Here is a 27,583-nt window from a genome sequence, read left to right as displayed (position 1 = left end):
GATAATTTACCTGCATTGCACTGAAACCTGAACATAACTGATCCATTTCCAGTCTATTTCTCTACATTTGGAGGTTTGATGTGAAAGCTGAAGCACCTGATCAGGCTTCCTGTGTCTCACAGGTTTACCCCAAATACATTTTATAATCAGACTTTCAAAGAATGTTTGCTTGAACTTAAGATAATCAGATAATCAAAAACACTAAGACAATCTTTCTATGCAATTTCAGGAAGAATTTAACCTGATCAGGTCAACCACTGGTGGCTGTCATTGGCTTTGATCAAAAAGCTTCTGTCTGCTTATCATTCACTTGAAGAGGGATACACAAATGTGCATATTAAAAACAGGTTGCACCCCCTTTTTAGAGCATTAATTTCAAACCATGTGCTAATATGGCCCAAGAGTACACAGGTTTATGTTACAACCAAACACAGCCAAACACAAAACAGGTTATTTCAGCATTTAGTTGCATCCTCTCTGTCTGAACGTACGGTCATGAGGGGAAAAACAGCTGCAGTGGTTTTCCACTGCAATAGAACGCTCCATACGGTTGGGCTTTGATGGCATATGGTTGAGATCCACCATATTAGGAGCTATTATCTGTTTTATTTATGGTGTGGCATTTCAAACAACTCTTTTTAATTGCAATACTATGGTAGTTATCATTCTTCCATAATTCACACCCTTTGTTTGTACTGAGATCATCCTGCAAATAGTCACGTGTAAAGCCTTGAATAACACAGTCTGTTGTCATCATGAAATAGTTTGGGCAATACTACTGATCCATAAATATTTTATCAGCCCAGAAACGAATAACCGATGCATGAAAAATGGATTTTTAACTGGAGATGAAAAAACAGAGTATACATGAGTCAGGTGATCTCTACTTTTATTTAAATTAAATCATATAGGACTTTAAAGCATTTTAATATTTACCAAAAACACTAACCCTTTTCTCAATTAGATTTTGTCTCTCATTAATAATCACTATATATCCATAGGTGGGAGGCAGAAAATGGAAGAAAAATATAGGCGCACAGTAGGTCAAACAGTACTGAAAGCATATCTAGGAATTGTTGTAAACTGAAGTGAAGGCACAGACATACTGCAACAGACATGGAAACTGCTACTATAAAAAGTAATAGACTGTTAGGTACACACATACTTTACATATCTGTTAGAATTTTTGCAATACTTTCCCCCTGGTTGTGAAGCAATTTTTTTTTTCTTTTCAACTTTTTGACATTTTTATTTAATTTTGTAGGAATGTTATGGTAATTTGTGCAGATTACAGAGCTAATATAATTGCCATCTTGAGTCATGCAGGACAATATGCGGTTTGGCTATGAATGATGAACATATGTAAACATTATAAAAAAGCACTTTCCTTTTTCAATCATATTCTCTATGTCCATGCCTGTGCTTCTTTCTCTTAAAAAACAAGCTTCATGTGATTAAAAGTTTAATAATTTGCACAACAGAATTTCTAAGGTAAAATGAATGCATTTATATAAAAAAGTTTTCCTTTGCCTTCTCTACTAATTGAAAATAAACAAAGAAGAAAAAAGAACAATGAAAATACAATAATAAATGTTGATTTGTGGTCATAGCCCAAAGAGTTAACAATACGAGCAACTGGATCAGCAATCATTGAAATTCTGCAAGGCTCGTTGAGTTCTCAGTCCCTTAGGTGTCTTTATTAAAAGCAGATCGAAGCAGAAATCGTGGTTGGCCAGTGCAGTCATTCATGATGTGTATATTCCCCCGTCTCTCTGGTCATCAGTACTGTTCAAGTAATCTGTTGAGGCACAAACAAACAAACAAACACATCAGTCTTTTCAGACAGGCTTTGTCTTGACACTAGCCCGAGAGCTGTGTGGCTCACGAATAAAACGTTAGAGTCTGTTCTCTTGGCTCACCTTGACTTTTCCTCACGCTGTGTTTTAGAAGAGACCGCAGTCCTTCAGGTTGTTCTTGATGATGACGTCAGTGACGGCATCGAACACAAACTGCACGTTCTTGGTGTCGGTGGCGCAGGTGAAGTGGGTGTAGATCTCCTTGGTGTCCTTCTTCTTGTTCAGGTCCTCAAATTTGGTCTGGATGTAGGCCTGTGCCTCCTCGTATTTGTTGGGGCCTGAGGAAGACGGAGAGTTAGCAGAGGTCCTCTTCGAGTTCAAGACTGACTAATTTGAGGGGGGAAAAAAGCCATCTAATGACAAGTTGTCTCACTAATAATTCAGAATACAATGTGAAACATTTTGAACTTAACAAGAAATGAACGCTAGCATTCTATCTTAGTTATTTTCCTTAAAACAGGCAAAGGAAATCTGAAACTGCCAATGGGGTGATACAGTTTTATTTGGAATCCATTTGTTTCAAGGGTGCTTATTTAATCAAGTGTCATTTTCTCAATACTAGTGAATGGCTTGGTCTTATCGAGTGAATCAAGTGATTTCTAATAATCTATCGCCCCATTGTCTTTGCCAGCAGCTGTATTAAGATGGTCCCACTGTACCAGTGTACTCAGGGAAACAGATGGTCAGAGGGCTGTGAGCGATCTTCTCCTCAAACAGGTCCTTCTTGTTGAGGAACAGGATGATGGAGGTCTCTGTGAACCACTTGTTGTTGCAGATGGAGTCAAACAGCTTCATGCTCTCATGCATCCGGTTCTGTGCGGGACACACAGAATGTGGAGATAAAGAGATTAGTCGAGAGCACACACAACTAGGACACATAAAGGAAATGAGTTGGTCGAATCCCCCCCACTCCATTCTAGATTATCCTGGCAATGGGTATGTGCTGCAAAATGAGTGTGAAGCAATGTTTGAAGGAAAAAAAGTTCTTTTCATGAGCCAACCCTAGCCAGGACAGTCTGAAGTGGACTCACCATCTCTTCATCCTCAGCCAGGACCAGGTCGTAAGCACTCATGGCTACACAGAAGATAATGGCTGTGACTCCCTCAAAGCAGTGGATCCACTTCTTCCTTTCCGACCGCTGGCCTCCCACATCAAACATCCTGCACAGACACAGACACAGACAGTGTAACCATGCTGCTCTTACCTGAGAGAGCGAGCAGGACTGAACACAGAAGAGACAAGAGTTTCTTGAACAAGAACACTATAATGATGAAGCATCTCCAGTCAGGGCTGAGACAAGTGAAACAGCTTTAAGGTCTGCCTCTGGGGACGTGTGCTTTCTCACTCACGCTCTCTCTCTCCTTCATTTCTATCCTTCCTCTAAGAGCATCTCTCCCTCTCCCTTGCTGTTTCTTCAGGGCAAGGCTTTCACTGCACAGACCTTGTCATTTCCCTGGCATTTGTTGGCATTTTAGCACAGTGCAGTTGCTGTGGTAACAGGCAGCCTGAAGACAGGCTGAGGCATGGCGGCTTGTTGTTCACTAGGATCCCATATGACTTATTCATGAAGATGGTTGGTCCGTAGACGGATGAGAGAGGATTCCGTCTGGACTGTGCCAGACTGAAGACTTTTCCTATCTATCACTGACGGGGACTTTTCAACGACCAACAACAGGAGCAGTGGGTGGAAACACAATGGGAGAACCATTTTTTTTCTTTTTTACAATTTCATGGTGACACTTTGTTTTTAATGACACTCCATTCTTCGTGCGTAGCTGTTCTCACTATACAGAATGCACTTCATTAGTGCAGAAGTTTGACTCTGATGGACTGCCAACTTTTGGCTGCGTAAGCAGAGCTCATTATAGCGGTGAGTAAAGAGTGAGCGTTTACCTCGACAGCACATTCAACATCCTTTACTGTAAGCTATATATATATATATCACTGCAGTGCAACACTGAGGAGGTGAACATATGCAAGTTGGATCAGTGCTGTTTTATTATTTACTGCACAAAAAGGTAAACAAAACAACAATGTCAACAAAAGTGACAAAAATGAAGAATGTCTTGCAGAGTTTTTTGATCTTTGATATGTTACAAGCAATTTCCTCTGCTGCCTCTAAAGCCTTGGTAGTCGACTAACGTGCCCATCGGACACATAGATAGATAGATAGATAGCTTGTGTGTGTATAACTGAGTGATAGGAAGAAATCTTTCAACAAATCAGAGCCGAAAACCAAAACAGCAGAAGAAAACCTTGACAAAACATGGATATTTACATCACAAAAGACTGGACAAATGCTGAGAGATTTATCTGGAAGCTGGCATTCAAAGTAACAAACACAATCAGTACAAACCGGGGAACTGGCTGGGAAAGTCAATATATCATCTGAATAATCACCTGCCTTCCTCAAATACATTTTAGAGACAAGCTGTCATCACTGGAGACATGACATTCTACCATGTTACTGGTCTCATCACTAAAATCGTTCACGTACATTTGTTTGTGTTTGTGAAAGGCAACAGAAAGCATCATTTCTGCTGCTGTGTTTGCACATGAGAGCAAAACAATCAATATGCATGGTTAGCTCTTCACTCATTCATGGTGATGGTTACAAAACTGTTACCAGCTGAGTATCCAGCTGTGATGAGGGCTTCCACTGTTTTATTTATTTATTATTTTTTTATATTTCACAAAGTCATGCATACACTGTTTTGTTCCTTTTTTATGTTTGGGGAATTAGCAAAGGGTTCACAGATCGACAACTCAAGAGTGGTACCAGCTGTGTGTGGTTCAGACATACTGTGCTTGACTACCGAAACAAAATCACAACTCCACAGCATCTCCACAAACCAGTCACAAAAAACATCTTCTTTCTGTTTGAAGTTTGTGGATTTTGAAAGAGGGGTTTTCTAACATTTAAAGTAAAATGTAAAAGCATTACACACACAAGCACAGCCAGTTTGAAAGAGGATGTCTTACTTGAAGTGCAGGTCCTTGAAGGTGAAATGTGTTTCCACAATGCCAGTGGTCTTGACTCGAGTCCGCAGCACATCTTGCTGTGTGGGAATGTAATCTGCCTTGGCTATCCTCTCCAGGTCATTTAGGTAACTGATAGGGGGAAACAGAAACACACACAACAAATATATAGTATCATAAAGTATTTTACTGGGGTGGGATGGTCATTCACAAAGAAAACACAGAGAGGACGTCTGTTAATGTCTCATCTCAAAGATGGCACCTTTCTCGGTGCAGATTACCCATCCAGGAGAGGAGGGCTGGGTAATCTCATTTCTCACAGAGACCTGAGAAATGAGTGCCTCAGGCCAGCCCTCCAACACCACTGCCAGCACTGTGTGCTCTGAATGTTGTCACTGATTTGCCAGTGGAGTTGTGGAGCTGAGATGCTGCAATAAAAGAATAGAGGGCTGCTTATATATAATGTATTACTTCTGCTTAACCATCAACTAAAGTCTCTGAAATACAAAACCTTCACTCTATCACCACACACTAAAGTCCATAAAAACAGTCACCGGATTCCCCAGTTCCAGGTCACCCAATTTTGGTTTTGCAGGATGATTGGATCGTTTAAGAGACTGTGAATATAATATATAGATATACAAGAGCTCATATCTCGGATATACAGTTATGTATTTGTACTCTTCTAAAAATCCATTCATCTGTAACTGAAGCAGCTTTTTTTAGTTCTTTAACTTTGAAAACTTCAACAATCCAAATAATGAATACAGAGACTGTAAAAGTATGTATTACATAGCATCTCAGCCCAAGGAATGCTTTAACTTTTTCAGAGCTTTACCCTGTTAGATAGCAGGCTCAGTTTCCCCTCGGGGATCAATAAACTATGTCTGATTCTGATTCTCATTCAGTTGCAAATGACACAATTCATAGGAGAGATAAAAAGATAAAAGTGTTAGCAAATGTTCAACTTTATTTTGCTAATATATAAATGACTACAAAAATATGTGGTCATTACTTAATAGTTTTTGACAGAAGAGGTTTCATAATGTTGGTTCGCCTCCATGCTCTTTAAGGACAAAAAGGCAAATTAATACTCATAAATTAATGATAATGGCATGTAGGACAATGTGGAAAACTGACCTGAGAAAATCCAACTGTGATACTCCAAGCTTATTCTTAACAATATTTTGGAACATAAGTTAATTGAAAATCATATATTCTGTCATTACACAGACATGTGGCATCCTTGGACAGTTGTAGTAGTTTTAGTTTTTCTTTATACAGAATTATTCATGACCACAATCACAAAAACAGGTTGTGTGCTCAGAGATGTTAAAACTCAAATGCTGCAAAGAGACACTCTTAGCCTCTTTAGCCTCCCTCCCTCTGGACTATGGAAACTCAACGCTGCAGCTGAATGGACCACACACACACACACACACACACACACACACACACACACACACACACACACACACACACACACACACACACACACACACACACACACACACACACACACACACACACACACACACACACACACACACACACACACACACCCCACAGCAGCAGCAATACCAACACTAGAGAAAACCATCTGATCTGTTGTCTTTTGAAAGACAGCAGTAATGTTGTCCAAACAGCGCAGACAGCCAGGGCATGAGGCCCAATTCAATTGTAAGTTATTACTGAAAGGTTCCACCCATGTTCCCTCCACCAGCTGGAGGGTAATTGAATGCTTCTGAGGCCTTTAATTCTTGGTCATTCTTTGTTTAACAACTGTCTCCTCACTGATTTTTAAAGCTTGCTGTGCAATTAGAGCACACATCCTGGTTCATATTCTGCATGGGTGTGAGCATACAAGGCCACCAAACAATAACAGTCTGCCTCTTCACATCAGTGCGCCTAATAGCCTCATTGAAGGAGCACATACAGGACCTCCATCTTTTAACAATCAAAACACTACGTGGGAGAGACAGAGGGCCACAGGCCAAAGGATTTTCTGTCTATCCTCCAAAATAGTATTCAATCATATAAAAAGACTGTGTTGTGTAACAAAGTATTAGTGAGGGATGTAATCCCGTGCAAGCCAGAGTCTGGATGTAGATATTACACCCTTCGCCTCACTGCTTCATGCTGTGTATCTGACAACAAAAACACCATCCCACACTCCACTGAGAGGGGTTTAGGCTGCTTTTGTAGTTCACAAATCAGATACTGTAACACTGCTTGATTTAGCCTTCTGGTTTATAAGCTTTGAAGATTAATTGAATCTGGTAGGCTTACACTAATAAGAAAAGGTATTGAATTTCACTAAGCTGTGGTTATTATGTGTATAGTCACAGGCACTTTTGGTACTGAACAGAAACAACTTCTATGGAGCGATACAGAGGTGTGATCATATAGCAAATAGATGGCTGTTAATTAGATTGACAGCAGACTATCACTCAAAGTTCATATTCAACATTTGACTCAAATTAAAAATCAAACTAGGCTTCTTGTACAGAATTATAGGAAGTCCATCTCCTTTCACCTGCAAAACTATTGCATTTTCTTTTGGAAACTCATACCATGTACGAAACAAATAAATTTGACTTGACTTGTCTCATAGCGCTTTACTCTTTATAAAAAATGACAAATTTCGTACCCATTGTTGTCCTTATTACACGGCTGGCAAAAAGAAACAGCCGTCTCATGTTATTCATGTATAACCTTCTACTGTTGAAGCTTACAAACTACCTCACACATTTAAATCTAGTGACTGAAACACAAGATCCCGTAACTGCTTAACCTTAGAAACCACTCATATACACACACTAATGCTGGCAGAACTGCTTTCAGGCCTTTTAAATGAAATTAACTGCAAACTGCCCTCAAACTTGAGTCTTGCGTTCCCCTTGGAGATTTTAAAGATTTATTATATGATTTATTATTATTATTATTATTATTGTAATTGTTTTTACTAATTCCTAGTTTGTATTGTTCTATTGTTGATTCTTGTCTACTATGCACTTGTGTTGTTTCTGTTTGTTGATTGTATTGCAGGCTTATGAATGTTTCCTGCTCTCAGGAGTCTCTTGGAAAAGAGACTGTAATCTCAATCAGACTGCCTGATTAAATAAAAGATTAATATTATTTACTCCAATTCAGTGCCAAACATTGTTTTTAGTCAATGTGGTAGGGATTAAAAAATGGCGGTGAAGGGGGCGGGAGGGCAAAAATACGTTTGACTGCCCCAATAAGTCCTCAACAGCTAAATAAAGATCATGTCAAATGTTTAGGTAGCATATGTTAGTCATTTGGAGAAAACAGCTATTAAAGAATGACTGAGGGACAGCAGTAGACTCATATGGTTCAATGCCAGCACCTACAGTCATACATGCAGCTATTACTGTGCTGTGAGAGACCATTTGATTCGATACAGACACTCTTGTGGATCAAGGTTTAATTGTTTCTTCACAATAGCTGCATCCAGCCATCTTTTTTTAAAGTGTACAATACAAATCGTTTTCTCTCACTACAATGAGGGGGAGACAGAGGTTGCTGTTAGTATGAGCTGTGCCATCTATCTCATTATCTTCCCTTTTCCTCCGCTCTCTCGCTCTCTGCAGGTGCTCAGGCATGGATCACACTTTAGTGCCAGGCTCATATAGTCCCCTTTACAGGAACTGTCTCTGTCTAAGCACTTTGGAGAGCTATGATGAAACACTGTAAATCCTCCTCCTCCCTGAGCTGCTAAATGTGAGGCCATATGCTTCCAAGTAGGACTGGGCAATAAGACAAAAACAATGATTATTGTAACGTATTTTTCCTCAGTATGAATATATTAAAAAAAAAAAAAAAAAAAAAAAAAACAATAAAATATCGAACAATTTAAAATAGATCATGTGGCAAGAACAGAGAAAGATCTGTTTGCATGTCCGGTCTAGTGATGAGACTCACACTGCACAGAGGAGCTGCACACTGTGTTGTTTTGGTGGATGAAAGAGATTAGCATAATGCTAATTATTAGCACTCTGGATTTCACACAGAAGCAAAAAAATAATCTAGAAACATGACATAATAATTATTTTATGCATACTGAAGTAAGTATTGATATCGACTGAAATAATGCATTTTATTGTGGTAACATTTCTGGCCATGTCACCAAGCTCTTCTCTCAAACACAACACCACTTTAGGAAGCGCAGGGGAAGTGGGGATTTAAAAGCCACGATTTTCCTGGCTGATACAAAATAGGAACAATATCGCTCCCCGTGGCAGTGAAATATTGCCTTGATGGCAAAGCAATCATTTGCAAGACATTACCCTGCCGCAGAGTTTATAGCACCTTGTGGAGGCGTCGTAGTATCACCGAGGCCTTGCGTGTTTTTGTCAGCCTGCTCTGTGACAGCATGAGGGAGGCCGGCGGTGAATGAGGGAAGTCTCTCTGTTCTCTCTGGATTTCCATCACAGAGTAGCGGTGCGTCCCAGAGGGTCAGAGCAGTAACAGCCTCTCACCTCATACCAGCAGCTTCTCACAATTACCACATGCCCTCCCTGCCATTACACTGTTACAGCATAACAATGTGGCTAACAAATTGAGCACTCAGAGATGAGGGTTGTTGAGGTAATGAAGATGTGTGCTAAGGGGGCTGAGGTTGGCCGTGCATCCACAGATTAGCAGCACGGCCGTAGCTAAAGTTGAGTTCTATTAATCACTGTCACCAGTCTCTGAGGGGTCGGTGTCATCATGCAGACAAACATACCGCAGTAAAATGACATCTTAAAGGACAACCCCCAACACATTAACACTATTTAAAACATGGATTGGCAATTTCCTAATTAATTTAGTTTTTTAACTTGCTGTTTTCTTATTTGATGCTGTTTCGTTATTCTGAAGCTAACTAGCCTCGAGTTAAACCACTGACATCACCGAGAGATATTTTCAGCAGAGCTATACTGGCTTTAAATACAACAAAATTCAGTAATATTTGCTTCAGTGATCTTTTGCTTCTTTGTACGCTCATCAATGTGAAGCAATGTTACATAAATATACAGTGAAAAATTCAGCACAGAGGAGCCTTGTAGCTGTGCTGTTGTGGTACAGCTGTTCTCTGTTTGAATCGTGTTTGGTGATGTTACCAAAACAGAACTACACCATAAATACCAAATGGCACCAACAACAAAATACAATGTAAGCCACTAATCCCTGTTTTTAAAGGATGTTGATGCTTTTTAGGGTGGAGCTTGACTTTAACAATATGAGATACAAAAACAGATTTCAGTGATTATTTAAGTAAAGAGGTAGGAGCTTGGTGACAGAGAGAAATGGTGGGAAAAAAGAGAGACAAATAGAGAAACAGAATTAGGCAGACAGAGATATTTGGGCAGCATGACCAACTCCTCACTGGACAACTGTTTGTGCCAACTGAAAGATGAGCCCAGGCTCTGGAGGCAGGGTGGAGGACATCGTGGTTTTACAGTGACTGCTCACACATCCTGCTCTGCCCATTAAACCACAGGAGCAACCAAATGGATCTTGTAAAGGGAAAAAAATCTATAGTGATGTAAACTGCAGTTTAAAAGTTACAGTGACAACAGTAGGTGTGTCTGTTCTGTAGTTCAATAGATTTAAGTCCCAAGGCAAGATTGTTTTGTTTTTTTTTTTTTGTAATAATGTACCTGCCTTGTCAGGCTAAATCAAGAAGCAGGGCTGCAACACAGAAGAGCATCCCATCAGCTCTAATTGAGACCCTGTAGATTCATCTTACTGGCACAAACGAAATTACAGTGTTCGATATGGCTACTGGCGGGAAATATTCTTCACACACAGGAAATGAAAAATCAAAACTTAAAAGCTATACACTAATCTGTCTCCACCACAGCAACAAATTAGCGCTCCATCGACAGAAAGCCGGACGTCTCTGTTGGTAAACATGAGTGTACTATTTGTGAACGACATCATGTTACATAATATCTGGGTCCTCAGGTTTTAAAGGTTACCTCTCACTGCTATTTGGGTCTGCCAACATGCAAAATCACAAGGTGTAGCTTTAAGTACCTCTACAAGGCCTTTTGCAGCTTTCTTAGCCAATGGTCTCTCTTTACTCAGCCTAGTATGAAAACATCAGCGCAGTGTTTTTCATCCGACTCCCATACATGGGTAAGCTGCAACAATTATCTGTTGAAATACCATTTATACTGTCTGCATGGACCTCTCAAATACTCTGCAATTGCGAAACAGGTGTATATATTTAAACGTCAGGAAAGTGGTTAGAAGAGATGTTAATTTACATTCAGCTCTCAGTTCCTCCCTCTTATAAAACCTGTAAAACAGGCTGAACTAATATACAGTCTACACTGTTTTGACATGTACATACATAGATGTATACATACTGACATTGCTCATGTGAATGCCGTATTACCACAAATAGCTGTGCATTTCAGTTGAGCTAGAAAACATCCATTTTTAAAAGCTTCTCTCGGTAACCTAGCATGAGGCATGTTTTACAAAAAGGATTCTTCCATTTATCAACTCATCAGATTGGACTGATTCAATTTATTATCTCATGAAAAAGACCTCTCATCAAAAACTGATTTGGAGAAAATTACGCATGAGAAAATCCCTGGAAGTTCAGAGCCAGTCTCACCCTAATTTCAAAAGCAATTGGTTTCTCAATGAAGCAATAATGCACACAGCACTCAGTGTCATGGCCTCTTGATCCCCTTAAGATACTGATGGGAGATGTAAGGGGAATTCAAAACAATAAGCACAGTGTCTCTGGGCTTGCCACACACACAATTTTAAAAAATAACATTTAAGAAAATAACACTGGGCAATGAAACATGTATACAGCATAATTTTGCTCTTATTTTTGAAATGACCCCTTTCAAGCTTGCTGTGATTAGCTGACAAATCACAGCAAAATGTTTTCATGGGCATAGCCTACAATTTTGCAATGCACTGTATGAACTGTTAATAAAGTGAACTGTTTATGAGCAGCATCAACTGCAATCTGTGCACATAGTTTGTGGCAAAATGAGGATGTGATAATTTCTGAATGACAAGTGAGGAAGGAAATGGAAATTGAGGTGAAATAATAAAGGCTTGTGATGCAACATTTTGGCAGAATTATGCTTTTTCATGGGTGGAAACAAGCTACAGTGAGTCATCAGACTGTAAAGATTGAATCTGTAATACATGGCTAAGCAGCTATATAAAGGTAAAAACTGTGCTTTCTGTTAAGTACTGATATGAAGATACATAAATCAAACAGGTCATGCTGTACGATTGCATGAGTGGTCGTGAGCACCAGATTTTGTGCATGCCATAGCAGAAATCCAAATTAAGAAAAGCTGATAGCTGTAGCAAAGTTCTTAAATTTGCTCTTACATATTTAAATTTTGAGATCAAAGCATATTCACAGTTCTCACATGATATGAAATGAGCAATAAGTAAGGTTTTCAGTGTCTTATAGCACAATATTACTATTAATATATCTGTAGGGATTTGATTCCAATGACTCAACACTTACTTGGCCAAGAGGCTGAGATTTCTTCCTTCCAAAACTCACTTAGCAGCCTCACTTTGTTTTTGAACAAAAACTCCTTGCTGATTGGAATTTAAAGACACCCAACTACACACCAGAGTAAGCTGCACCATAGGTTATGGTTTCCGATAGAGGTCAAAAGTTATTGATTGCTTACTGCCCTTATAAATAATCAATGTAATGTGAAGCCATCAAATAAATCGCCAACACTGATTGTCAATTGAAAATGCAACTGTCTCTCCTTCTGCAATTTGCTTGCAGGCAAATAAAAACATTAAAAGAAAAAAAAAACATCTGATACATATGAACATGTTGGTGCCTCAGAGTGGAAACAGGAACTAAACTAGCCAACAATGTTTTTTCTCTCCTCACCGCACCTTCTTCGTGAATTTTCCAAACCCTGACATTATGCCATTAGTGAAGTGGTGTGACTACTTCTCACCAGATGATGAGGAATGTTGGAAAAGTGAGTGTTCAATAATTTGAGGAAGCTGGCTGCTCTGTTTCTACCCACAACATTAGTGCACATTTCAGAACGTTTTAGAATATGTAGCCAAGAGAAAGTGTGTATATCCTCTTATTTGTTGACTCTCCTGATGTTAATAGTGTATATTCAGCGATACAGACTGAGGGAGCCACTCACTAGGCTGCAGAGTCGTTGAGTTGGTACTCGCGGGCCCGTGCGAAGCAGCCCTGGACACCACCGTCAGCCCACAGTCGTTGGATGACGTTGGACAGGTCCTCTGGCAGGATGCCCTGCTCCTCTGCCGCTGCTGACAGGGCAAACAACTGGCGGGCATCATCCTGACAGGGAAACAAACACACACACACAGGCACACACACACTTAGACAGATGTCTTAAAAACTGAAAAAAGAAACAGCCCATCTTACACCTTGATTACTTTTTTGACTTGGCAAGACTGCACACAATTACAAGCTTCAACATTTTTTTTTTTTTTTTTTTACTCTCTCTTGGTCAGACTGGATTTCTACGGTTTCTTATATGCATGTATAGCATACGCCAAGCCCAGTCCTAATGGTCCAGCAGGCAATATAACAAAAATAAATGATAAAAATAAATGTTTTCATATATTTAGGAAAATCTATGCCATTCACAGTTCATGCAGAAATACAATCACTGAAAAATAAACAACAAAGGAACAGATTGTTTGTGTGAAAAACTTTTAACAACTATAAAATTCAATAGTATAAATACATTGATAAGGTACTCATAACTAACAGTCACAGCAGTTTTTCTAAAGACTGTACCATCAGTAAAAATAAAATAAAATAAAATAAAATAAGAACACAGTGAAGACTGGGGCTGGTAATTTTCCCCATTTGTGTGTCTTGCCAACACATTAATCTGACGTGATGAGGGATGGTCAGCTAGCTGCTTTGCCAACATACAGGCTGGCTGCTGTCATGAGCATTGAGTGTGTGCTTGTGATAATTGTTGGTGCTTTTAAAAATGAGCTAGTGTGATGTGTCTTACTTGGAAACCGCTGGTAAAGGGAACCAACAGTACAACATTGAATCATCCATTTCAAAACAAGGGGCTTGTTGCTTCCACAATGAAATAAAAAAAATATTTTTTTTTTCATATAAAAAAATATATCTGATTTGTCTGAAGAAGCATGGAAGAGACAAGTGGGAGGCAGTAGTAGAACAGAACAAAAATAATATGTGTAACACAGAGAGAAATAGTAAGACCAGAGACAGTATTTTAAAAAAGAACTGGCCAACAAACCCTGCCCTGTTATGAATTAATTCATAAATGTATACAAGTTGAGAAAAGAGAAGAGTTTCTTCACTTTTCAGAGTCTACCATTGGGACAAGACTCCCTCATAAGGTGAGGGAGGTGGGAGGAGCTTAGACTCAAGCTGACTTAGACAAAATGCCTGGGGCAAATGGCAGTATGGTGGGCTGTACCTGGGGACGTTGGTTGGTATAATTATATCTCAGTGCAATCTCCATGCCAGTTTTACGATACTAGGGGGTTCAGAAATTGACCACTGTAGCTTTTCCTGTCTAGGGGCTCAGTGTCTTGTTCAAAGAAAGTTTGACAGCACAGATGGTTGCTGAGGAACAACACAGTAGTGACTGAACAAACCTGAGACATTATGGTAATGCACCCATTTATGTAGACATAAGGCCATCCTACTATGCAATCCATTTAGGAGGAACTGCTATGCTCAGTCTTGAAATGCATTGTATATTTGGCTATTTGAGCTGTAGCCCATAAATCATTGTTGGCACAGATGGTCACCAAGGTGAGGACTATTTTCTCCTATCATCTCAAAAGCAGTCTATTAGAACAGGGTTAATTACATGTAGACAGAAACCCAGGAGGGATTGAGAGAGTAAGAATAACAGTGTCAGTAGCAGTGATGTGGATTTATGTGTAAACAAACACTATTGTGGAGTTGCAACCACATGCACATGGAGCATGAGAAGGGCATCCTCTGCAACTCCCATTAGCTTCATCATACCGCCCACACCCATCCTCTGACCCCTCACGCCTTGACATGAGACAAGGGCTTACAGAAATGCGTCAGCTGGCAAGAGCTGACTTACGTGTGTTGGTTAACCTATGCCTGTGTTTCCCCTCCATAAAGGTACTGCTTAATGATACAGGAGTTTTGAATCAGAGAAGGGTGGGTGTCAGCAGCCCTTTACTGTGTACAATGTGGTAGTAATTAAGGTCTGTGATAAACACAGCCTGGCTTTATGTGGACTGTCAAGAAGAACAGACTGCAAAGTACTATGACCCTTCAGTACTCTGACAATAACCCACAGGTTAGGTTGATAAGTCAAGAAAGGAGATGGGCTCCCCTAGTGGTGGGGGTGTGTCGTTTCAACTTATAGAAATTGGAATGGTGGAAAAACTATTTTCTGGGTAAATAAAGACAAACCAGCTGGTATGGATAATTCGCATGGACAGTGACCTGAATTTGTTTTAAATATAATTTCATTGCCAATATGCCATATTTTCCAATTTGAGTGTGAAAGAGGGGCTATTCCCCCAGATTTGGGACTCTACCAGGGTTGAACCTCTACCAAAAAACAAAAGAGTATCTCAGCCGCCAGTGACAGATCAATTAGTATTCTTCCAGTGTTGAGCAAGCTAATGGAAAAACATTGTTCTTGATCAGATACTACATTATTTTTCACTTAATGAATTAAACTCTGATTTCCAGCATGTCCAACAGGCAGATTACTCTATGTGCACAGTGCTGACAGAGATGATTGACAAATAGCTATCTTTGGGCCCTTTTCCATTACATGGTATCTACTCTACTCGCCTGAAGCTCTGTGCGCTTTTTTTGGTTTTCTATTACGCAAAACTTTGGGACAGTATCTGGTAGCAAATACTATTTTTGGAGCGGTTTATATTGACATGAAAATGATGGTGGGAACTAAATTACTTTGCTTTAGTGCAGCCACTAGTAATGATTTTCAGCTGTGCATATAATTCAAAGGCTCAGATACTGGACAGGGTCAAGAGGCAAATCTGCACACCTGATGTGTAGCTATCATGGGAGACACATGTTGGAAATGGTGTTGAAGTATATCATGAAGATGCTCGTCTTTTCTTACCCCTGCTTCTACAGTACTAGTGACACAGGCACAAGGTTTTATCTCACCTTGATTACTACTCAGCAGTCTCGTCTTCTGCAGCCAAAAACGATCTGTCTAAGCTTCACATAGCTCAGAGTAAAGCCCCAAGGCTCACACTGCACTATCTCCTAGTCTCTCATGGCTCAGAGCAGAGGAGAGGTTAAGTAATGGGTTTCTTTAGGAATCTTGGTTATAGTAAACCACCAAATTGTCTGTACTCACATTATGTGAGTCTATCATAGTCACACTGTCAGGCAGGCTACTAGGGATTATCTAGTTAAACCAAAACCCAGAACAGACGCAGTCTGGAGATCTGTAATGTATACAGTCATCATAATGTCGAACAAGTTACCAACTATGATTATTGAAGAAACCAGGAAGGCAAGTTTTAAAAACTATTTAAAAATTGGACACCAGGAAGAGTCGAGAATAAGTATAAGAACAGGCCTTCAGTCAACTTAAAAGGCATAACACTAAAGGAAATTTTGGTTCTAGCATTAAGTGCAGTGAAATCAAACAAAAAAGTACACAGAAGGACTCCCAGACATTACTTCAGACTTGGAGATTTAAAAAAAAAAAAAAATCATGTACCTTTAAAAAGATTCTGTGGCTGATGAGGGTTTGATGTCCAAAACATTGCAATAAATATGTCCAAGGCAGTGTGCTAGAGTCTTTTTATACATTATTATTGTTATACATTTGTTATACATTTGGGAATTTCCCAGTTTGGGATGAATAAAGTATACCTATCTATCCATCTACCTATTAGCACCGTCATCTCTGCTGTCGACCTACTCCACAGGTGTGCAAAAGGACTAGTCTTGTTTTATAGTATTCATACAACGCGAAAAATCTCCTTCACATTGAATAGAGCTTGCAATTAGATCCTTAGTAAGACATTATCATCAAAGATATTAATCCAGTCTCACGACCTAAGGAAGAGCCATGGCGATCAAAACAGTGTCTTAAAAAAGATCTGGCAGTGCTAATGGAAATCTAGTTGCATGCGCTAATTAGTGTGCCTTTTTCTAAGTACAGCACTGACCTATCCCTGGTGAGCCCATTTTTCAGGGCTTGGACAAGTGTGCAGAATTGTGTTTGCATCTTGTTTTATAATATACCATAATGTCCATGTGCAGTGGCTGCAGAGGCTGGAAGCACAGTCCATCTACAAACTAAAGAACATCCAAACCTTTGGCCCTGACGTCCTGTAGTAAGCAGTCAGATGATGCACCACCCACACCACGTGACCACTTGGGCTGTGGTCATGTAGAACCATATGACCCCTACAGTGCAGCACATGACCCGAGTGAAAGAGCATGTGTAATACCAAGGGGAGGAGGTCTGCACTTACATACCATTGGTATGTTGAGTAAAATGGCCAAGCATGTCTAGAGAGCTGAGCAGACACACAGGTAGGCAGACAAGAGAGGGGTGTGAGAGGGGTGGGGGCAGAGACAGATCTGAGGCAGAGATGATCCATAATCTATTTCTACATATTCATCATCATTGATATTTTCCAAAATTTACTGAACAGTTTGGAAAGGGGGTCTCTACAGGCTCTCATGCTCCCATCTAATTATTATGGGGTGCTAGAAGTAATAAACTTAACTTTTCATGGCACTGCAACGGCATAATAATGCACCAGTTATTTGCTGTGTGAAATTCAAACCAAGCTCCTCTTGGAATATCATTTATTAACCTTCTAGTTTGTTGTCAAAAATCAAAATCGGTCATTCTTCATAGTGTGTAGTATAATATTCTGAAGGGTAAGTCACACCTCATTTTTACACCAATCGTCAGTGTGACTGGACTGTTGCGACTGGGAGTGTCATAAGTGGGGTTGTCGGGGAATATGTAGGCCACTCAATACTGACAGTCATGATCCTGTAGTGTGAAAGTGTTTGAGTGGTTGGCCTTCCTCATGACTCAAGAGCAGTCAAAGCCACACAAGGTGTTTTCATATTTTAATGGACTGTTGTAGAGTGACGTGTTTGACTCACCACTGAGATCTTAGCTTAATCAGGAAGCAAAATGGGATGGACTGGAAGAGAAGTCACTTTAACAATTAATACTGCAGATTATGATATAATGACAGAAAGACATGAACCAACACTGTAATTCGACTACAGCATAGTCATCAGTACCGGGCAGTTTAGCAGGTGACTGTCTCCCAGCAATCTCAATGTTCAGACTTCCCTTTTCATTCTTTTTCAAAGTTGTCCCCCATCAGGCATGACTGGAGCAATCTAGGGAGTCTGGCCTACGCTTACCTGAACTGATGAATAAGTAGGTAATGTGGCAAAGCTGTGTATGTGTGTGGAGGGCAGGCCTGTTTATTTGTGCTCTATGTAAAGAGGAGCTAGAAATAACAGCCTTCAGCAGCAGAACTGACAATATACTGTCTTTACACACTACTAATAACTTTCAGTGACTGACATGTTTGGCCAACAACAAAGGCAACTTATTCTTTCTCCAAGTAAATAAAGAGAACATTGCTGCTCAAACTCCCTGAAACGTAGAAACAGACACAACAGCTCAGTCACATGGTGAATTCTGCAACACTGCTCAATACTGCGTGCGTCCCCTCTGGCTATGTGAGAAATACATCTTATGTTGATTGAAATCTGTGAAATGGTCCAGGATACTCAAGGCTCTCTGAGGACAACTAAAGCTGTGTGGAAAGATCGAGCTCAAATTGTAAATTAATTCATGACACTCTGCCAGACCTACAATGTGTCGTGCAGAATTTGTCATGCAAAGCTAACAACCTCATCTAAACCAATTTTGACACACACCGGGCAGTGAAAAAGCTCTCTTCCCACATGAAGTTTTGTTTGTCCAAACAGTCAAGAATGAAGGTCATCCACGAAGAGTGAAATTTGGTGGGAAAATGGAGCCAAACATGAAACAAATACTCTCATTTACTTTGAACAGTCTTGCTTGTTCAATACATGCTTTTAGTTGCATGTACTAACTCAGCCTATAGAAATTCCAGCAATTACACGTCACCCATGTAAAACATTTTATTGTCTAACAAGAAACAATCTGTGTTTCTACACATCTATGGAATCATGTTCAACTGACATGTTGCACTATTTTGGACTAAAAGTCAGCCTCTCTGTCGTCGTCTCTACCTCTCTGTATTTGATCAAATCAAGCATAATTTATTAGAAAAAATAAAAATACTTTTCAAATGATCTGTGAAGAGAGAATACACAAATCAGATTTGTGAAATGGAACTGCCACAGCAAAAAGACTTTATTTCCTTCTTCCTATGAGTAATTGCTGGATTTTATTTCTGTTTTGTTATTATCTCCCTGGGTGGTGCTGCGTTCGAAGGCAGCTCTGCACTGGTGCCTTTAACAGAACAAATACACACACACACACACACACACACACACACACACACAGAAAACACATTGCACTGCAGGAGTGCATCTTTAAGCATCTGCTACCCAGAGTAGATTGCTGAGCAAAAACTGTCACACAGAACTCAAAAGAGAAATACTTGGGCAGCATAATTTCTGCAGCCTTACCTCCATCAGCCCAGATAGGATGGGCTGAGATGAAGGCTGGAGAAGTCTTTGATGGGAATGAGGTGAGATTACATTATGGAGCAGAAAGTGGGTACACTGCACTACACTTTAAAAGGTTTACTCAAGTGTTTCTTTTCATGATAAACTACATGTTTCAAATCCTGTGGGAACTAAATACATTTTCAAGATGTGTTTTTGTGTTTAAGTGTATGTTTGTTGTCAGAAACCTACCGCTCTAGCAGTGTCATCATAGTCGATCTTGAGGTTGGCCATGGCTTTGATGATGGCCATGATGGACTGGATTGTGTTGCTGTAGACGACAGCTCTGTACTGCTTACACTCGTCTTCTGAGTAGCCATCCTCATGGATGATCCTGAAGGCAGAGGGGAGAGGGAGGAAGAGTGCAGGATAGTAAGAGAAAAGGGATCAATGTGTAATCTACATTGGAATCACAACAAATGACAATTAAAAATGCATATGGGAGAAAAAGCTAAATAAACACTGCACTTATGTTGCTCTCGATGGATAACCTAGAACTGACAAATGTGCTATTTCTTTGTTGTTTGGCAACAGATTCCGTTGTGACATTATACAGTGGATTATTTTGCCAAATAACATTTCTCACTTGGAAAATTATGGTCCTGTTGTCTATAATTTGATACAATGTGGTGAACTCTTTCAGGGGCATTTTTTTTTGTAAGATTACTTTTTTTTTGACAATTCTGCTTTATTTTACAGTGACAGAGAGAGAGCGTCAAGAAAGACAGGGAAGAGAGAGGGTATGACATGCAGCAAATGGCCTGAGGTCAGATTCAAACCCAGGATGCTGCGATCAGGACTCGGCCTTAACAAGTGGTACATTCTCTTATCAGATGATCAACATGGGCACTCACGGGCATTTTTATGAGATTCAAAGATGGCCTAGCCCAACATTCAGATTTATGAATACTGCTGGGTTGAGGTACAGGGGGCAACTCAGGCCTTTTCACGCCTCTCGGCTAGAGGACACTAAAACAAATATTTACAGGAGTTTGGAGCTGGGGGCAGAGAGAGGGAGAAAGAAGCACACAGCTGATAAAGCAAAAGGTTGAGAAAGGAGCTGCTGGGCTGAAAACCAAAGAGAAATGTCCCCCCTGCCCCGTCAAAGCCCTGAGGACAGAGTCACACAGCCAGGATGCTCATTTGTTGTGTGCTGTGTTGAATGGGACTGCACTGAAATGAAAGTGTGCCCACTGTGGCACAGGAACACAGCCAAAAAGGATTGAATTTCCACAAAGTGGTTTGCCATTTGGCACCGGAAAAAAAAAAAAAAAAAAAAAAAAAAAAAAATCAGTGAAAAAACTTTTTTGTGTTGTTTCTGATTGTGAAGTACAAAGTAAACTTTGTTTCAAAAAAGTGCTTTTCAAATAAAGATTTAATTCAATACTAACATCAGGACTGCCATGTGTTCTGGGTAGAGGTAATTTGAAAAGGTGTTACTGGACAGTCAGTACTCAGAAGTTGAGCATTTGTTCTACCCCACTCGAAACTATTTCATATAATGGTAACAGATAAAATAATATTTGTGGCTTGAAGGCATATTTGTGTGCTGTGTGCTGAGACAAGCACACAGGACTGCTGAGTACCAGGTGTAAAATATATGGATTTACTCCTTTAGGAAATTTAGCAAAACAAACAACTTTTCATATTGCTGCAGGTATTCCTGCTTGTCTGATTCTTTCTAATTGAATTCTGTGGATAATATTGTTCCCTTACAGTTAAGTACAAAATATGAGACTGTGAAGATACTCATACCAACAAAATTATCGTTTCTAAACACACATTGTGTTTGAGAGTACCAGGGGCGTGTGTTTTTTGAGGCTGAAGTGCCTGTCTCTCTGCAGATTTTACTTATTTAAGGATAAGTTGTATCGGACCAGCATTAAATATGTCACTGTCATATGAATTTTTAACACAGCTGCAACTATATCCTACACCCCCTGCGACCTTCTTCCTATCCATCTAAATATTTCATAATTGTGTTTGAAGCATGACTTACAAGTCTAGTGTGTATTAGGAATTTTTTTTTTTGTTTGTTTTGTTTTTTTTTTTTGTTTTGTTTTTTAAACATGGGTATAACATATGACTGGGCTGAAATGAAAGCTTATCATTGGTACTGCCACTTCTAAATATGACTACCATGTGATTTTTTGCAATCACACTTAAAAAACACAAATAGCTTCTGTGATATCATGTGAAATATTTTCCTTGCCCAGCTTATAATTAAGATGCACCCAGAATAAAACATTTGTATATACAACAGAATGGAAACCAGACTCCAGGCCAAAGAGGGCAGAGGATTTCTCATTAGGGCCTTTAAACTGTGGAGCAAGTGGCCTGAGGAGCTCAGGCTAACTAAATGAGGTTAGTCTTTTAAATTCCTTCTTATTTTTGAAACAACTGGATTTTTAATCTTTGCTTTATCTATTATTGACTTTTACTGACTTACTTATCATTGACTATTTTTATGTAATCTCTTGTTTTTATGAATAAGTCTTTATGCTCTCCATTTTGTATATGCTTAAAAAATAGTTATAGAATATCATCTAATAATATCTTTAAAAAAAAAAAAATCTGGTAATCACAGCTTTATCTTAAAATATCTTCTAATCATAGAATAATTTGGAAATTCTGATATGCATTTATTTAAATATTTTATTTACTTAAAATGCAGTGCCATAAACAAACAAAAACAAACAAACAAACAAACAAACAGAAAAACAAAAATGAATAGTTTATGCGGCTAACTGTCCAAGCCCTTATTTTTACTGGCGCATGGTAGTCATGTGAAAGATTGTGTTTTCATTTTGTCACTTGATCCTAAATGTCGTCACTTAAATCGACCCACGGCTTGCTTTGCATAGTGTATGTTTAAAGTATTTAAGTTTAAGTTAAGCCTCTAAGTGAGTGTGTGTGTGTGTGTGTTTGTGTGTCTAACTGTGTGTGTGTGTGTGTGTTTTCTTAAGCTATTTCAGGCAATGGCAACATGTATACGTGTTCATGAATACACACATTTGTGAGACTGGGATTTATAGTGCAGCGTGTTTGAGTGATTTGTGAGAGTGGTTTCAGCTGCGACAGGGACAGCAGGAACTGCATATTCAAAACTATCAGCTGTGCACATGCAGATTTAACCCTATCCTCTTTACCCAAGATTCAGGGACAGGGGAGGAGAACACAAGCAAGAATGGGGAGATGTCACTCATATTTACATAAACACACAAGGACAGGCTCGGCTAGTTAGAATGACAACAGGAGAAAAACGCAAACGTAGTGCAAAAAGTCCCTCCTGCTCATAGATTCCCAAGTAAGCCATGTATTTGTAGGTTGTCAGTGAACCACATCTAAAAAGCTATTTTGTTATTTTATTACTCTGCCACTGGCTGTGTTGACTTGTCCATATTAAGCTATCCCAGCTGTCAACAGACTGGAAAATTGTTAGAATTAATGATTGTAATGCAAGAATGGTAGCAGCATTAGTGAATTAGCTGTACCCCAGAAGTGCTCAGATGGCTCATGTGAATGAATATATGTGTTGTGTAGCACTGGATAATGACCTGTAGTCTGCTTACACAACACAATGTATTTGATATTATATTAAAGACATCTGTGTTCTCTGCAGTGACTACACATCCCAATCTATCTGATCAAGCACTTAGCAACATAAAGGCACTGAAAATCTGGCTAAACGTTAACCGAGAATTGTCTGCATAAGAGTGGCCTATTTTCCAGCCTGCTGGCCCTGAGCCAAGCAGTGCCCAGCTAACTGGGCCAAACTCTATACATTACACACATTATCAGCCAGCAAGAAGATTGCATTTATCTGAGGAGTGACACTGGCCATACAAAATCAGCTGCAGTGCAGAGAAAGATATAGATGGCCTGTGTGTGTGTGTGTGTGTATGTGTGTGTGTGTGTGTGTGTGTGTGTGTGTGCGCGCGCGTGTGTGCGTGTGTGTGTGTTCCTAACAGAGCAGAAATGGATATCTTTTAATAATAAATTCTTAAGGCACCAGTGGAAAACTGGCAGCCTCCACCTGCCTGATTCCTTAAATTTTGATCTATTCAATTCAATTTTATTTGTATAGAGTTGAATCATAACAAAATTTATCTCAAGGCGCTTTACAGAAACCCAACAGATACTGGCCAAATCCATGGACCGAAATCTCTCTCAAGAGCAAGCAAAGGGTGACAGTGGTGAGGAAAAACCCTTTTAACAGGGCCAAAATCAATTCTGGAGCAGAACCCGGCTCAGGGTGGGTGGCCATCTGCCTCGATCTAACACCGACATAACTGTTAATATGATTTTCAAAACCATTTTGATTTCCTGTTCACATGCATTTGGGTAAAGCTGAGGATAGTCTCTATGAATAGACTGTCTATATACATATATAGAGACTGTAGGTGAAGGACAAGATTCTGGTATCGCAGTATTCTGGTTTCCATTTCCGTTTCTATTTGTGGACTGAGTGGTTTTATGAAAGTTCACAGTCTCTGTGGGGAGCAAAAGAGGCCGAACGCACTGACAGAAATGTTATCTGGACCTAAAACACCTACAAAAAGTATCCATGTTTGTGTATCGTGTGGAGAAATGTTTGAGTTGTGTAATCAACAAAATGGAAACATTAAAACAAAAACAAAAACAAAAAAAAAAAAAATTGCCTTCACCGCCAGAGGCTGAAATTGTCATCAGGCAATAGCCAATGGGTGATGAGACTGAGCTGAGGAAAAATGATCTTTCAAATGAACTTTGCTACATTTCTTATAGATCAAATGTAGGACTTAACGATACAGTAAAAAAAGCAAAAACATGTGACTCATTTTACAGATACTGCAAATTGTGATATGATTTTCATTTAATGGTGATTTTCATATGATTTTTGATTTTCAGTGAAAAAACTATTTAAATGATTATGGTGTGATTTTTGGTGGGGTCTGTACCAAACACATATTTTCTTACATCTGGAAAACAATTTGTTGGCCAGGGCATCTCCACAGCACCATAATACTTTACTTACAACAATGTTTTGACACACATTTTATCTTATCAAAAAAACTGTAGCGCCTGCGATTTGGATATTGCACTTGGTCATATTGTGAGTTTGATAAAATTTTGACTATTTGTTCATCAAGAGGTGCCTACTGGAGCTAAGGGTGCCATCTATTCTTGTGTGCCTATTCTCAGCTGAACTGTTTTTGACTGTAATCTTTCATACATCAAAGTACTAAAAGACTGTGATTGAAGGGTAGATCGATGTCGGCATCAACAAGGAGAGCCTTGTTCTGGAGTGTTCAGCCCAAAAAACAACGTACATTAAAGATAAATGTAACACATCCAAAAACATACCAAAACTTTGATGAAGGCTGTATAGGCCAAAACACGTCAGAAATATTTTTGGTTAGCAAATAAAATAAATAGTAACTTAGTACTTGGCCATACTCTGGTATTGTTTAAATTTATTTTTATGAGCTACCTTTATCTTTAATACTGAAAAATGTGTAAATGTTCTAACATGGACATATTTCATTAGGCCTTGAATTTAATCAAATTTAATGTCTATTTTTTATTTTTTTAAATATTTATTTATTTATTGATTTTCTCCCAATATGCAGCTATCACATACTATACTTCTCCATAATATTTTGTACATTGGCTCGTCTTTCAAAAACCCTAGAGACAACAATCACATTTATACAAACAATACAAACATTTGTGGCTCTTAATATTTAATACATAATAAATTCCTAATACATAACACACATCCATGACCAATTCAAAACAAAATTTAGATTTACTGTATGCAAATTACAAATACTGGAAAACCATATATTGAATCACAAAGCAATTACATTAGATGATCAACCTGCAGCTTTGTTTTCAATTATTCTGTATCCATTTACTTATGATGGCAAAGAAATTTCACTCTTGCTGCAACAGTGTGTTAATTCGTCAGCTGTGATGGGAGGAACACTAAAACAATGACAAATCACTCACTTCATCTGCTTCACAATGGTGCTCTTCCCTGACTCCCCAGCACCTGCAGAGAGAACAAAAACAGGCAGAGGTTAAAAATATGCTCCTGTTGACTGAGAAATGTAAACAGGCAGCCGGCAAGGCCGCCTCACATCTGGACCCTTGTCTTGCTGCCCTCCCCTTGCGCCTCAGCCCTCCCTTTGAGCTGTAAAAGATCCCAGTCCTCCTCCTCATCCTAATTCATAATGACCCCTTTCCTCCAAAAGAGGGTTCCAGGGCCAAAGCAAGTTCCCTAAGTGTTTGTGTGTTTGTGCTTCTGCTGAAATCAGAGAACAGTGAATGTATAGCAAATGAGGTGTTTAGTCACTCTGCCTTCAAGTGAAAACAGCAAAACAAAAAACATGGAAGATTCTGAAGCCTTCGTTCTGCTGATTATTATTTTCTGCTGTGCTGCTGTGATGTTGCATTTAGTTCTGGAGAACAATCACACTGAGGTCAAAACTGACATGAAGTTGCTAGAAAAGAGCTGAAAAGATGAAACTGGTTTCTATGTAAAGTAATGGAGATTACCTGGCATGTGACATGGCGCAGTCACAAACAGAGACCAATGATGTGTTTCTCTCCCAATAACTAGCTGAGCAATGTCTTGACAGAGTGATCTTTCAATAATTTGTGCTTGTGATCGTGTACTATGTTTTTTAACAATGGGTGAGTGAGTAGGATACTTTTGATCTGCCTCCATCAAATTTTTAACCAGTTAGGGATGTTCAAAGCTAAAACTCCACCCCGAGAGTACTAAGGGAACTCAAGGAGTACTATCTCGCTTGCACGGGCAAAATCAACACTAATGGCAAAAAGAGAGGGTAGCCTAGTTCCTGTGGTGGAAAGAGGGATAAGGGTTTCTGGTTCGTCAAAAGAGTTGCTGTGTTCTGGGGATAATTCCTGCTGTGGAAAAGAGGTTGTTGCTACTTTTCCTCTCTTCCTCTACCCTACCAAGTCTCATGCCTCTTCAGTTACAATCCAACACTCCTGTCCATCTTTAGCCTGAAAGGCCTACTTTAGTGCATCATCCTGTCATCGTTTCCTGTGAAAGTAATTCTTCAAAGCCAACAGTGTGCTGAGCTTCGGCCTCTCGAGGAACTCAAAATTCTGAAATCCTCACCACCTAGCACCCTTACCCCCTCCTCTACTTTAGAAACAAGGCACTGTGTCACAGCTCCAATTTTTAATGGAAACATCTGAATGCTTACACCAACTGGATATGGGCTTTTCTTATCCACGGCTGTATTCATTCTAACAACCCGAGGCGAAAGGAGAGAGCTCATCTGCCACAAGGAATCTGAGTACACTACACACACACACACACACACACACACACACACCCAGGGGTGGCTGTCAGTGCACTCTCCACACATGCTCGCCTAGGGTGAAGTCTTCCTGGGATGACCCTCGAAATACACTGCATGCAGCACGCACATGCCCAGTGAAAACCCTGAGCAGGACTGGGCTAGGTTAGCTTCTACAGACAGCTGTCAACCCAAACTCTGACATACAGCCTGCCTGAAAATAAAGCCCATTTGAGTGAGCATGCACCACACTGTCTAAGGATTCACCAAGTTCCTTATTGCATGCTGATGTGTGGGAGAAGTGTCTTTTTAAAGAACTGAACAGATGACCAACAAAAAACAACAGTATTCCTTCCCTAATTGTACAAATGTTCTAGTGTGACTGGTTTTTGCAATGACCACGATTTAGGCGCAGACACACATAAACCCTCTGGCATTCTCCATTTATAATGTCCTTATCATCCTTATGTTTATGGTAAGTACCTACTTCCCCCACAAAGTAGATGGCAAATCACACTGTGCTGAAGCACTCATCCATCCGCTGTGCAGTATGTGGTCCATATTGTTCAGCAGAAGGGAAATAAATAAAGAAATGCTATCTCTGGCAGTATGCCTTGAGTGTGAATTGAAATTGTAAATGGATTCTCTGCTGAACAAAATGTGAAGTAGCTCCACAATGTACACACAATGGAAA

General features: G+C 39.6%; 1 protein-coding gene across 1 annotated transcript in view; it reads right to left on the bottom strand.

The window, feature by feature from the left end:
* Positions 1 to 871: 871 nt before the first annotated feature.
* The window catches only part of LOC115358878 (guanine nucleotide-binding protein G(i) subunit alpha-2-like), a 74,509-nt gene continuing 47,797 nt past the window's right edge, over positions 872 to 27,583 (bottom strand). Inside the window, exons 2-9 of the mRNA XM_030050981.1 lie at positions 25,565 to 25,607; positions 19,763 to 19,904; positions 13,014 to 13,174; positions 4,840 to 4,968; positions 2,888 to 3,017; positions 2,516 to 2,669; positions 1,920 to 2,134; positions 872 to 1,798 (exon numbers count right to left, since the gene is read on the bottom strand). Of these exons, the coding sequence (XP_029906841.1) occupies positions 1,944 to 2,134; positions 2,516 to 2,669; positions 2,888 to 3,017; positions 4,840 to 4,968; positions 13,014 to 13,174; positions 19,763 to 19,904; positions 25,565 to 25,607 (950 nt within the window). The 3' untranslated portion in view covers positions 872 to 1,798; positions 1,920 to 1,943. The remainder of the gene's footprint in view (positions 1,799 to 1,919; positions 2,135 to 2,515; positions 2,670 to 2,887; positions 3,018 to 4,839; positions 4,969 to 13,013; positions 13,175 to 19,762; positions 19,905 to 25,564; positions 25,608 to 27,583) is intronic.

This window comes from Myripristis murdjan, chromosome 5 (genome assembly GCF_902150065.1).
Source record: "Myripristis murdjan chromosome 5, fMyrMur1.1, whole genome shotgun sequence".
NCBI lineage: Eukaryota > Metazoa > Chordata > Actinopteri > Holocentriformes > Holocentridae > Myripristis > Myripristis murdjan.
Note: the sequence above shows the minus strand (reverse complement) of the source record. Positions and strands in the feature narration are given on the sequence as shown.